General features: G+C 49.0%; 1 protein-coding gene across 8 annotated transcripts in view; it reads right to left on the reverse strand.

Moving 5' to 3' along the window:
• The window catches only part of MTSS1 (MTSS I-BAR domain containing 1), a 169,063-nt gene that overhangs the window by 136,422 nt on the left and 17,958 nt on the right, over positions 1-14,683 (reverse strand). For all 8 annotated transcript variants that reach the window (XM_051844799.2, XM_002710538.5, XM_008255894.4 and 5 more), the window contains exons 2-3: positions 8,272-8,333; positions 4,266-4,339 (exon numbers count right to left, since the gene is read on the reverse strand). In XM_051844799.2, coding sequence (XP_051700759.1) covers positions 4,266-4,339; positions 8,272-8,333 — 136 coding nt within the window. The remainder of the gene's footprint in view (positions 1-4,265; positions 4,340-8,271; positions 8,334-14,683) is intronic.

Below are 14,683 nucleotides of genomic sequence, written 5' to 3' on the forward strand. Positions count from 1 at the left end.
TCACACGTACCTACTTCATAAGCTCTTAGGAGAGCAAAAAATATTAAATATAGTACTTCTCCCTGACCCACAATCCATGGTTTCCTTACCCAGTCAACTGTGGCCCAAAAATATTAGACGGAAAATTCCAGAAATAACTCACTTTTTAAATAATTTTTGTTCCAGTACATCATAACTGACTCATTATTGTTAAACTCTTATCAATGACACTAGACTCAATCCCTGGGAAGGGTGAAGGTGGACTTTACATACTTCGTTATTTCAAAGTTTTAAACCCAGAACATGTCCTGTGTTTTTAAATTTTAAGAAAAAAACTTAACAAAAATCATACCTGATACTGACATACAAGAAGCACATTTCCATCTCCATAAAATCTACCTTCTTTCTATCAACCACATATATATTTTTTTTTTTTTGACAGGCAGAATTAGACAGTGAGAGAGAGAGAGAGACAGAGAGAAAGGTCTTCCTTTTCCGTTGGTTCATCCTCCAATGGCCGCTGCAGCCAGTGCGCAGCGGCTGGTGCACTGCGCTGATCTGAAGCCAGGAGCCAGGTGCTTCTCCTGGTCTCCCATGCGGGTGCAGGGCCCAAGCACTTGGGCCATTCTCCACTGCACCTCCGGGCCACAGCAGAGAGCTGGACTGGAAGAGGGGCAACCGGGACATAATCCGGTGCCCCAACCGGGACTAGAACCCGGGGTGCTGGCGCCGCAGGTGGAGGATTAGCCTAGTAAGCCACGGCACCAGCCCAACCACATACTTTTTTTAGGTTATATTAGGGCATAGAGATTCTAAACATAAACTGTTCTAGCATCACTAAACATGACCTGAAATCAAATGGCTTCCCACCAAGATCTACCCTGGGAAGTCTCTTCCAAAGGTCAGGTTCCTACCACAGGAAACTGGAGACATAGGAGATACCTTTCCAGTCCATCTCATGGGACCCATCAAATAATTAAACATTAAAATATGGACACAGAAGCCAGCATTTGGCCTAGTGCTGAAGACATTGGTTGGGATGCCCACATCCAATATGGGAACATCTGGGTTCAACGCCCACCTCTTGTTCCTGATTCCAGCTCCCTGCTACTGTGCATCTGAGAAGACAACAGATGATGGCTCAAGTAATTAGGTCTCTACCACCCACAGCGGAGACCTGGATTCAGTTTCTGGCCAATAGCATTGTGACAACTGGAGAAGGAACTGGTAGACAGTCGCTCACTCTCTCTCTCTGCCTCTCAAATAAATTGTTAAAAATTAACTACATATAATAACAATATCAATCACAGAGCCTCAAAAATGCAACATCAGATATATAAATTCTTTAAAAATATAGAGCAGGTTTTTTTTAAGATTTATTTATTTATTTGAGAGACAGAGTTACAGAGAGGCAGAGGCAGAGAGAGAGAGAGAGAGAGAGAGAGAGGTCTTCCATCTGCTGGTTCACATATCTGCTGGCATCCCATAAGGGCACCGGTTCTAGTCCCAGCTGCTCCTGTTCCGATCCAGCTCTCTGCTGTGGCCTGGGAAAGCAGTAGAAGATGGCCCAAGTCCTTGGGCCCTGCACCCTGGAAGAAGCTCCTGGCTTCTGGCTTCGGATCAGCTCACCTCTGGCTGTTGCAGTCATCTGGGAAGTGTACCAGCAGATGGAAGACCTATCTCTCTCTAACTTTTTCAAATAAGTAAAATAACTTAAAAAATAAAATAATAAAGTAAAATAAAGGCCATATTCAGGTATCTATTCTAAGAAGATATAGATATGGATGGCCGATCCAGCTCAAAAATCTGAAGAAGGAAATATAAAACAGACCCAGTAATTTTTTGTAAAATAATGGCAGAAATGGAGAGACAGAAATTCTCCATGTACTACGACAATCCTCAAATAGCCACAACAACCAGGTCTGGGCCAGACCAAAGCCAGGAGCCTGGAACTCCACCCAGGTCTCCCACATGAGTTGCAGGGGCCCGGGCCTGGTGCTCTGGCACAGCGAGTTAAAGCCCTGGCCTGAAGCACCGGCATCCCATATGGGCACCGGTTCTAGTCCCAGCTGCTCCTTTTTTTTTTTTTTTTTTTTTTTTGATAGGCAGAGTGGACAGTGAGAGAGAGAGACAGAGAGAAAGGTCTTCCTTTGCCGTTGGTTCACCCTCCAATGGCCGCCGCGGCCGGCGCGCTGCGGCCGGCGCACCGCGCTGATCCGATGGCAGGAGCCAGGAGCCAGGTGCTTTTCCTGGTCTCCCATGGGGTGCAGGGCCCAAGCACCTGGGCCATCCTCCACTGCACTCCCTGGCCACAGCAGAGGGCTGGCCTGGAAGAGGGGCAACCGGGACAGAATCCGGCGCGCCGACCGGGACTAGAACCCGGTGTGCCGGCGCCGCTAGGCGGAGGATTAGCCTATGAGCCGCGGCGCCGGCCCCAGCTGCTCCTCTTCTAATCCAGCTCTCTGCTATGGCCTGGGAAAACAGTAGAAGATGGCCCAAGTCTTTGGGCCCCTGTATCCACGTGGGAGACTGGAAGCTCCTGGCTCCTGGCTTCAGATTGGTGCAGCTCTGGCCATTGCAGCCATCTAGGGAGTGAACCAATGGATGGAAGACTTCTCTGTCTCTACCTCTCTCTAACTCTTTCAAATAAATAAATCTTTTTTTGAAAAAAAAAGGGGGGGGGGAGTACTTGAGTCATCTTCCACTGCTTCCCCAGATTCATTAGCGGGGAGCTGGATGGATGGAAAGTGGAGCAGCCGGGACACGAACCAGGCACTCCCATCTGGGTGTGGCCATCTCAAGCGCCATCTTAACCCACAGTGCCACAGGGCCAGCCTCAAGACTCAACATTAATAATGGCAAACACTGGCTTACCTGTTTAGTTCTTCTTTAGGGTCATATTTTCTAAAATGTCTGTAACAGACACATCTAAACTACGTAATACTTTTTAAGAGGGTTTTGAAAAAGATGTCGGTTCAGGCCCACACCAAGCTGACAACCCGGAAGAACTGACCACGGAGCTGCCATCTCTGTCACATTCTCCCAGGGGACCTTCTGAAACTCCACTGGCATCTTGGCAATGAGGAAAAATATCCCCTCCCCTGGGGAAACTTCCGACTCCCAGAGCCGAGTTAATTGCTCACTTTCCCATATTCCCCTAGCACTTTATTCCACCATTACTACCGTACCAAACATTATTTCTGCAACGACATTCTGTGTTTACACACCTCATTTTCCCCACTCAATCCAAGCTCCACCAGGACAAGCAGAGTAATGTATTGATTTGTGCGATCCCCTGAGAGTGCGTGCAAAGGCATCTGCGTTTCCAAAATGAATCAGTGGGGGTCCTCGCTGCACATTCAAATGCTTAAATGAGGCACCTATGGCAATGCAGGTCACAGAAGCTCAACTCCCACACGGCGACTCGGCGACTCGGGGCAACCTCCCAACCCCCAAATTTCCCAACGTCTCCACAACAATGAAGAGAATGAGAGCGCAGCTGTCGGGGCGACCAGGAGACCCAGAAAGGCAGGTGGCAGAAGAGAGTGGCTGCATTGTGGTCAAATGGCTGCGCCCTCCCTTTGAATAGAGGCTGGCCACGCTCCCGGCAATGCACAGTGGTGGGTACGTGTCTTCACTCTTCTCATACCTTCCACAAGTTACGGATGTTCCTGGGATGATCTGCTATTCACTGACACCGTCAGATTTTCTCAAGACTTCCCCGTTTCCATGGACTGAATAAACATGCTTTAACACCCGTCACTGTGTGCTAGGCACTGTTTTGGGGGCGTGGCTCAGGCATGAGTAAGTCATGGTCTTGAGCTCAATCGGTGTGGAGTCAAGTGTGGGAGACATACCAACAGAGAGGACCCAACAGGAGACTGGCCTTAGCATATCAGGGTCCCTTGTTCGACGAGAACCCAGGAAAACGGTCCATCCATCAGCACTGCTGCTCCCCACCGCCCCAACAGGAAAAGCACAGGACAGCCTGTGCAAGGAGGGAGAAACAACATCCGAGAGCAAAGCTTCAGGCTCTCCAGGCGGGGAAAGTGACCGAGGGACACACGGGGCTCCCTATTGTTTCCCATTCCCCCTCTTGGTGCAGTATGAACTGGAAAACTAGTTCTACTGCTAGGATGTGGAATCCCATAGTGTTCTGAAAAATGAAAAATGGGAGTCAGCTAAGCTCTGATAACTTAAGCCGCATCTCCATGGACACCATCCGTGGGGAAGGGCTTGCGTGCTGCATTCAGTTCATGCTGGAAGTCGGCCCTCCATCTGCTTACCACGTGTGTTGGTGGCCATGTCAGCCACTTTTTGAAAGGCGTCCAAGAAGGCAGCTGCCGCTACTACTGTTGTCCTAAAATGCAAACAGATAACAAAAGTATGAGCGATGTCTCACACTAGCAAACTAACGCCAGCTCTGGGGCTAAAACCTCTGCTGTGGACAAATGGAACCTTCTAGGAGAAACAACCAACTGGATAAAGACAACCACTGGCTTGATCATCCCACTTGGATCAACTCCTGTGATATCCAGTTCATCCCTGCTTGGTTACAACTGCTGGTAGTTCTTCCCAGCCCATTTCTCCCGACTAACGTAACATGACTACCAGGCAAAACCCTGCAAAGGAGAAAAGACAGCTATTTCAACCTCAAAAAAATCATCACAAAATAATGATTAATAATAAAATGAAATTAAAATAAAACAAAATTAAATTAATTTTGAGTAGAACCAGAATATATATGCATACGAATTGGGGGGATGATTCGATCTTGGAGAGACATCATGAAGTCCAAACAAGTCATTTGGGGATGGCAAAACGGAGGTCACTGAAACAAAGTGACCCGGGAGATGACTAGCTCACACCAGAGCTGCATCCCAGCACCAGGACTCACAGCCCAGGTTTGACCCTCTGCAAGGCAAGATCCCGGCAGTGTTGAGTTTTCTCCCTAAAACCTAATTATAACAAAACTGACATACTATTTCTCAACTTGGTATTTTATTTATTATTTGAGATAACTTTTTCTTTTTTGACAGGCAGAGTTACAGTGAGAGTGAGAGACAGAGAAAAAGGTCTTCCTTCTGTTGGTTCACTCCCCAAATGGCCACTACGCCGGCGCGCTGCGCTGATCTGAAGCCAGGAGCCAGGTGTTTCCTCCTGGTCTCCCATGCCGGTGCAGGGCCCAAGGACCTGGGCCATCCTCCACTGCACTCCCGGGCCACAGCAGAGAGCTGGACTGGAAGAACCCCAACCGGGACTAGAACCTGGGGTGCCAGTGCTGCAGGCGGAGGATTAGCCTAGTGAGCTGCGGCGCCGGCCGAGATAACATTTTTAAGTTACCTTACACTCAATGGATTTTTTTTTTTAAACTTTAGGACACTGTTGCATCTGGATCCTCCAAATTCCTAAAAGCTGAGAATGGAAAGAAATTACTACAAAGGGGCTTTGAAAAGTTCATAGAAAATGAAATTAAGGGGCCAGCATTGTGGTGTAATGGGTAAAGTCACCGTGTGCAGTACCAGCATCACATATGGGTGCCGAATCAAGTCTTAGCTGCTCCACGTCCGATCCAGCTCCCTGCTAACGGCCTGGGAAAGCAGTGGAAGTTGGCCCAAGTCCTTAGGCCCTTGCACCCATGTGGGAGAATGGCCTGGGAAAGCAATGGAGGATGGCCCAAGTCCTCAGCCCTGACAACCATGTGGGAGATCCAGAGTAAGCTCCTAGCTCCAGGTTTCAGTCCGGCCCAGCTCTGGCTGTTATAGTTATTTGGGGAGTGAGCCAGCATGTGGAAGACTGTCTCTCCCTCTCTCTAACTCTGCCTTTTAAATAAATAAATAAATCTTAAAAAAGAAAATAGAATCAAAAGAAGCTCATTCTGGTACAAAATAAATTTGAAATCTATGCATGAGGGGTCTTCAAAAAGTACACAGGACATGTACATTATGAAAACACTACATGATTTCCAAACTGTTTTGGCACCAAAATACACTTACCCTTTAGTTCCATTTTCCATGAACTTTCTGACATCTACTTATACACTCGTCTATTGTCCTAGGAATCACTGTGGATTCCTGACCCCTCGTGGGCACTATCGGATGGATGCCTCAAGCACCCTGTGGTCTACTGGGTTGCTAGAGTTATGATGACCCAAGGCCTCATGCAGGTTGCCAATGCCTGTGCCAGGGCACTGGGTCCCAAATAACCAACCCCAGAGCCAGCACACAGGGACTTCACAACTGCACTTACAGTTTCTGTGAATCTCATCTGTACCAGGCACTCTGAAGAATGCGGAACTGCTGAAGGAGTACAGTAAGGACTAGAAAGAAATCAAAATGGCGGGGGATGGGGGGTGATCTTTGAACAGAAGCAACATTGGCCATGAAACAAAGGCTTCCTAGAAGGACCCGGGGTGAGCGATAGTCCCGAACACCCCAACTCCAGAATGAGGCCTGGTATTTTTCCAGTAGCGCAGAAACATTCTGCTCAAATTTCTGAAAACAATGACATATATACACACACACAGAGAAGTGTGTCTATTTTTAAAGATTTCATATGAAATGCGAACCCTGGAAAAGTTCCGCTTATCAAACATGCTGGGATCTATAAATAGCTCATTCTGATTTGCAATTAATATCTGACACAATGGCGGGACTGATTCCCATTCACCTCTGCGCCAGTCATCCAAGTTTCATGAGCCAGCCGTAGCAGGGCCTGGCTTATTACGCGATCACCACGGTTCCACTGAAAACTAGGACAGTGGGCAATTTTAAGGAATTAAGAGCTTTTTAGATGACAGTCATACTTCACTGTCTGATGCAGCTACAAGACATCTCGGCCTTCTCTGAAGGGGCAGAGCAAACACACAACCCTCGGCAACACAAAGGAGTGATTCTGCTTAAACACGCCAAGATTTACGGCCTCTTCTGTAGTCTTAACTTGATCCTTCCTCAAATAAAGTCAATGCAACCACACGCGTGAAGCCCCTATTGTGCTGAAAGCCATGTCTCAGTTTGACAAAACAATAAAGAAGCCTGGAATATTGTTAAAAATACAAAATGTTCCTCGAACCAGTGGGGAAAGGGCTACTGTGTAAGTTTACTTTATGCGATGAGGACGGCCGATGAGTTCATTACTGTAAGCGTTCACATCCTCATTGGTGAAGGGACGAGAACCATTTGCTCGGCCAGCCCTGAAAACCTGCCAATTAAAGGAGGCCAAACAAGGCAAAGTTGACAAAATGTGCCAAATGTTTGATGGCTGTCCTACAGAAGACCTCCGCCATGCATGTGGCTGTTTTTCCAGGAAAACACCTACCTTCTCTTCTCTCTGAACCACCCTTATCCACCCAAATCAACGAATGTCATCCCCCTACATCCTCTGTATGGGGATCACCAAAATAATTACTGCTTCGAATGCTCTATCCCTCATGGGCCACTGAGCACAACAAGACCCCTTCTCCCCGCCGAGGGTGGGGCTTCAGCTAGTAGATGCTGACACACTTTCTATTTCACATCCAATGGTCCTTTCTGAACAAACACACACCAGGCAACAACAGCTTCTGCGAGATCCGCAGGAGATCTGGTTTGTTTTCGAAGCAGCCTTATTGAGGCTTAATTTGCATACCCTAAAAGTGACCTTTTTTTAAGTGGATGATTCAATGATCCTTAGCAAATGTAACATTGTGTGGCCATCCCCACAATGCAGTGCTTGAACACTCCCTCCTCCCACCTGCCCAGAAGGATCCCCCTTCCCCATCTGCAGTCAGTCTCCCCACCCAGCACACGTGGAATTACCCAACAGTTAACACTAGGTCTAAACTCTCTAAGCAGGGTAAGCAGGATGGACAAGGACTTAGACACTGGGGCCTGGTTATTTAAATTCAAATCCCTGTTCTGTCATTTCCTAGCTAGATGACTGCAGATAAATTATGTAGTTAATCTGTGCCTCAGTTTTCTCATCAATAAAATGGGAATAAAAACTATACTCCCCTTCTAGGGCTGTGAGATTTAAACAAGTTAACACACGCCTGGCACAGAGTGAGCACTACATACCTGCTGCCCACCGTGACCTTACGCAGAATACCTCATTTGACTCTCAAAATCCTGGCAGAGCAGCCAGGTGATCCATTTTACATAATGGGGACCAGGGGCCAGGACATAGCTGATAAATGGTAATGCTCAAATCACCGGTCTCTCTCAGACTTGCCAAAGGAACCGCAGCCTGCATCTCCGTCAGCTCCACTCCCCTGAGGCTACTGCCCTTCCTTGCAGAACACATGCTTCTACTTACCGAAGCTGGGACTGCAGCTTTCCTGCTTTGTTTATGAAATCTTCCCAAACTGGATAGCTCCCCTACAACGAAACAAAGACACCCGTAAGTCACACTGCGACAGACATCCGATTACGACATCAACAGAACACCTGATTCCAGCTACACAGGGAACAACCTGTGTATGCTGTCTTCCTTTGCCATGTCTACGATAGGTTGCCCAGTTTACACACATGCATTGGCCCAGGAAGGAGCTTAGAATGTGCTTAGGCCCTGTAAACACGACAGACACGGAATGGCCCTAGTCTGGCAAGATCTAACATACAGACTTTCAAGCTGACAGATGGTGGGGCCAAATATAAGGAGTCTAGAACATTTAAGGCTGCATCCTGAATCCCTTGTTCATGCAAAACGGCCCTGGCTGTTCTCAGCCTTGTCCCAAACAGCAGGGAGGAGGGAAGCAGACTGACTGAGGCTCCTCCCCAGGACAGGTGGCAACCGAGAAGCACAAGTAGCCCATCAGAATGTCAAGGTTGGAAAGTTATCTAAATATAGCCACTCAGCTGCCGGCCAACACCCAACGGCCAACACCCAACGTCGATGGACGGTATGGCGACAGGTGGTTCCCTGGCACACTTCAGCTGACGGGGAGCCACCACCCTCCCGCGGCACGGTATCCGCCACCTGCCCTTGATGCTCGTGAGGCTCTGGTTCTAACCTGCTGGCAGCTGGCACAGTTAAGACCAACAACCTTGCTTTCACGTGGATGTCTTCTCAAAGTCCAGTCCCCTATCTAATCCCATCCCTCCATGGGATCCTGTTTCATGCCCCACGCTCCCACCCAGCGTCTCTCGCCTCCTCGTCTACGTATGGCACTTGGGCACATGCTCAAAACTGCATGTGCAATTCTGACCAAGGCAAACCAGACTTGGGCTGACACCTCCCTTCCTAAACACATGAAACGTACATCAAGATCAAATGGCCAACCCACCAGGGGTGACTCAAAATAAACCCAGAAAAGGGGAAACCATGGTTAGAGATAGGGTGTGGCAACAAATCATAAACAGAGAAGTGAGACCAAACACCTGGTGGTTATGGTTACAGAACGGAATGTAAATGTTAGGAAGCCTGACAAGGTAAAAATAACATGTGCCACCGCTTGATTTTGTTGATAAAAGGAGAAGGGGAAACCATGATGAGGTTAATCACCACATCTTTCGTTACAGAAGTCCAATCAAAATGGTCTAAAGTGCAACTGAATGAAAATACATAATGCTATCACCTCCTTCATGCTTTTAATCTTTTTTGTCTTACCTTTATGGCAGTCTCTCAACCTCACCTCTAATGATATTTTGGGCTACATATTTCAGGGGGTGGGGACTAAATATCCTATGCATTGTGGGATGTTTAGCAGCACCCTTGGCCTCTACCCACAAGACAACAATGGGATCCACTCCCACCAGTTGGGATGAACAAAAATGTCTCTGGATACTGCCAGATTTGCCCCAGGAGGCACAACCACCCCAGTTAAGAAACCACTGCTGGGGCCGGCACTGTGGAGTGGTGGGTAAAGTCTCAGCCTGCAGTGCTGGCATCCAATATGGGGGCCAATTCTAGTCCCGGCTGCTCCACTTCCGATCCAGCTCTCTGCTATGTCCTGGGAAAGCAGTAGAAGATGGCCCAAGTCTTGTTCTCCTGCAACACATGGGAGACCCAGAAGAAGCTACTGGTTTCGGATCAAGGCCCAGCTCCGGCCGTTGCAGCCGTTTCAGGAGTGAACCAGTGGATGGAAGCTCTCTTTCTCTGCCTCTGCCTCTCAAATAAATAAAGAAATAAAGAAATGAAAGGAGGAAGGGAGGAAGGAACCCACTGCCTTCCAGGGTCATCAGAGAAACTGATACCTTTCAGTGAGGAAACAGCTGATGTGCAGCAATGCCTTCAATCTGACTTCAGTATCATTCTCTTCTGTTACATCAAAGTAAAACTAAATATATTCCTATTTGGACAGTGGTGTGCACACAAAGAATGCTTCTTAGAGGATCACCTAAGGACGCACATCTCTCGCTGTCCATTCTCTCTAGGAGCTAAGGTTTGGACCCATGAGTTGCTTTTGTCTTGGTGCTTTCCTCCCTTGCGACCGCTGTGTGGGTTTGTTTCGTTTTGTTGGATAACAGTCATCTATCATTTTAATGAATACAACAAAGTCACTACATAAAAAAAAATGAGATCAAATTAGAGATTTGGGCAACAATAGTTCCATGAGTTTACAATCCACCCAAACCCTAGCGTCAGCTTCACACACACTAATAGATCCTATCAATTCTAGTTACACATTTGCGCACTGGAGACCTGCATGGCCCAGTGTGCAGGTCCCCGGATTCAGTCTGCTCCCACGGGACACTAAGCTGCACGAGGGCAGGGATGCTGGTTGACTGGCTCCTGGCAGAGGCCCTTTGGCTGCCATCCCCTAGCTGGTGACAACTAACACTCAGGCACAGGTCTTGTCACCACATGGCCTCCGACCTGTGTTTGTGCACCAGAGGTTTCTTCAACATAAGAGCACAACTATACAAGTGTATTTGCTGACATTAAATGAGTCCTTGCAAGAGTGTGGACCACCATTCTAGGCCCATCAAGACTGTGCCACCCAGGGCTGGCTTTGTAACTTAATGGGTTACGGTGCCCACATCCCGTATGGGTACAGGTTCAAGTCCTGGCTGCTCCACTTTTGATCCAGCTCCCTGCTAATGTGCCTGGGAAAGCAGTGGGAGATGGCCCATGTGCTTGGGCCCCTACACCCACGTAGGAGACCTGGATGAAGCTCCTGGCCCGGCTGGCCCAGCCCTGGACATTGTAGCCATTTGAGAAGTGAACTAGCAGATGGAAGACCTCTCTCTCTCCCTCTTTACCCCCTTACCCCTCCCATAACCCAGCCTTTCAAATAAATAAATCTTTTTTTTTTTTTATGACACCCAATAAGTGTATCCTACATCTATATCCAAGCAACTGAAGACAGAGGGCCGAGGTCAGGGTCCTCTGGCCACTGGAGACCTGCCCAGGGGGCCTTTATTCTGCCGAGAGCCATTAGGATATCTAACATCACTCATGAGCCATTCAAAGTTACTACATTAACATCAGCCTGCTATAGATTTATTGAATTTCGAGTCCCCCCTGTGGTTTCCTTAGCAAGGCCAGACCAAATGATGTTGCAGGCCTTATATGGCCCGTGGGCCAGACCCTCCTCAACCCTGCTTCAAAGCATAAAGTTTCCACCAACTAATTCCAGTCTTGCCTGGCTCTGCCCTCCCTTTCTGATCCACAGCCATGATGAGAACATGTTGGAAAAGCCATCTGAGGATGCTCAGAAACACTGCCCGATCTATCACTTGGCAAAGGAATCGCTCATCACACAAGGGAGAAGGTCCTGGGAGCCAGGGGCTCATCTCCCAAGCACCGACTCCCTCTATCCAGGAATCCACGGAGCAGCTCACTGAGATGACCAGTGGTTGTCAGGAAAAGGGTGAGGCACACCCACTTAGAGCATGCCAGAGTGAGCACCAAGTTCTGAGTTCTACTCAGAGCCTGGCCAGTGATGCACTGGGGGATGCCACTTGACCTCTGAGGGCCTGTTTCCCTACAGTGATAATAAAAACAAACAATCCCATTACCAACACCAACAGCACCAATCACTGAGCACCGAGAGAATGCAAGAAAGGAGGAAGGAACACAAACCAGGGAGCCTGACCTCCTGGCATGACCCTTAGCTCTTTGCTACGCGACCTAGGGCAAGCCACGGAGCCTCTGCGTGGGAATAAGTCACTGTTTAGGCTGGGTTGAGAACCAATGAGGTCATGCATAAAAAGTACTTGGTGCAATGCCTGGGACACAGCGAGTGCTCAATCAACACCTGCTCCATTGGACTCGAGCATTTACAAGCTCCTTAGACTAACCTCATTCAGGACATTCACTGGGAGACATGGTGAAAATTCTCGAAGTCAGACCACCATCCAGGCTGGAGCCCTCCCTCCTAGTGCCAGGCGCAGACCAGCCAAGGCAGGAAGCATTTTGAGCTAAGCACAGTAAAGGCAGACACGGGCCGGGCAGCTGAGTGTGCGGTGTCAGCCGATTTGTCTGCCGCTCCTCGGTAAATGGTGGGGTGGCGTTTTCAACCCCAAGACGAGTGTGCCTGAAAACCAGGGCTAAACCACTTTAAAAAGCACTTATCTGCCCCCGCATGGAGCCTCATTTCATTCTTGACCGAATTAGCAACAAGAGGAGGGTCTCCTCTGTAGTCAAGGGGTAGGGCACACAGCTCCCCGCCCACGAACACCCACGCAGCCAGCACTGACTTAATGACACTTGACAGTCTATCAGAGTGGCAGGCCCACCTGGTTTAGGCAATGTATAATTTAATGGATTCTTTAAAAAAAAAAAAAAAAATCAACTTCTAAGAACAGAAGACAAAAACCTCCTTGTTGAGAAGCGGGGTGGGGGAGTGTGTGTGAATGTTATTAAAACTTAAAGGCAAGGTGATTTTGGGTTGTTCCAGACTTTTTTCTTTTTTTTTTTTTTTGTCTCTTTCAAGGAAAAGAAAAGTTTCTACCCACCTGAAGGTAGTTTTACTACAAAAATTTAAAAGCTTGGAGGATACAAGAAAGGAAGGGGAACGCAATTGGAGAAAGATTAGAAAGTGAGAGAGAAAAAAGAGGTTCTGACCACAAGACTTAGTAAAGGAGACCCAACTTGAGTTTCCAAAAAGACGTGCAATCAAGATGCTGGATGAGCTTAGCACACTCCTGGAAGGCAACTCTAAGTCCTTAATCTTCCCATCTGCAGCCGCTAACGGTGAAGGGCCACAAGCCTTCGTTCTGAGGTCTCTGACTTTGTCCTGTCCCCAGGAATGCACACGTTCCCCCACCGCCGAGCTCACCAGTGAGCACACAATGGCTTCACAATTTCTCCGGACAGAACCAAGTCAAAGAAAACCAAAGTCTCCCTGAGCACTCAGGTCTAAGGGAAAGGACTCTTCCCCCAAGAACCCTGGAGACTTCTGAGGGAGGAGAGTGGGGATTTCTGGAACCCTGCACAACGTGTTGAACAGAGAACTCAGATCACACCGGGTTGGGAAGAAAAGTGCCCCTATTAAAGAAAAGAGAATAACACGTGAGACTGCTTACAAATGCAGAGAGGATACCCTTGACCCGCCGTGTGACAGCCTGACTCCCTGCAGCAGGAGGTAGGGTTCCCTGGAAAATCATCTAAGTGACACCGTGCAACCACCCAGGGGCTCCCACACGCTACACACCACACACACCCATTTCGCGCTACACACCACACACACCCATCTCGCGTCCGTCTGCTCTCCACACCTCCAGGGGAATTCAGCAGTGTCAGCAACTCCTACTCAACCCTCACTGCCCAGCTCAAATGTCGCCTCTTCCAGAACATTCTGTTGCACCTCCTTCCCACCTACCCTCCCACACGAGCTGCACACACACCCTCCTCCATTTCTCATGTCATGTCATTCACCATCTTTGAGCCTGTGGCCCTCCCTTTCAAACTGGGGGACATGGACAGAAATGGAGGCGGCGAGGAAAAGCGCTTCTGGGCAGAGGCTCAGCTGGCGCAGTGACAAGGAAGCAGAGACCCTGGGCAGCTCTTCTCAGGGACACCGTCATGTGCATTTACCCCAGAGAGGAGCCAGAAGCAGGCAGAGTGGACAAGGTGACCGTGGGCAGCCTTCAAGGGCAAGGTCTGGCAGTGAACCCCAAATGCCAAGAGCAGAAAAAAGATCAGGCAGCCGTTACTCAGGGAGCAAGTGGCGTGAATTCCAAACCAGCCAGGTGACAGGAGACCCTGGCCGATAGGTCCCTGACTGGGCAGCAGCCTGGTCCCTCCCGGAGGGAGACAAAAAAGGAAGTCATGCTCTTCCTTGTAGAAAGAAGACCTCCTGCTTCTCTTCCCCATCCCCACCCCCACGTACAGATGAGACCCCTCCTCTTCTCCCCACCTCATCCCCGACTCGCCCCCAGAGCCAGAGGCCAGGGCAAGCCACTGGCCCAGCCCAGGGCAGCAGAGCCAGCCAATAGCCATGCTGGCTGGGGGTTCTGTTTGGCTTTGTTTTGCTTTGTGTTAAACAGAGGCCCAGGATGGCATCCCACACACGCTGCGGAAGAATAAACTGTGTTAACTCATCGCACGGCTGGTTAACGGAGCGCCGTAAATAATGCAGCAACTGCCTCTCCCAGCCTGGCCCGCGGTGACAGTGGGACCTCGGGGGACAGCTGAGGGAACTGGACACCACCCTGCCACACAAGGAACTGTGTGGGAGGGAGAGCAGCAACGTGAGAGGAGCCAGAGAGCTGGGAGGACTCTAACGAGAACAGGGATGAGCTACTAGGTTCCAGTTCCAAGGCCTGTGTCCTGCCCAGAA

This window comes from Oryctolagus cuniculus, chromosome 6, assembly GCF_964237555.1.
Source record: "Oryctolagus cuniculus chromosome 6, mOryCun1.1, whole genome shotgun sequence".
Classification (NCBI taxonomy): Eukaryota; Metazoa; Chordata; class Mammalia; order Lagomorpha; family Leporidae; genus Oryctolagus; species Oryctolagus cuniculus.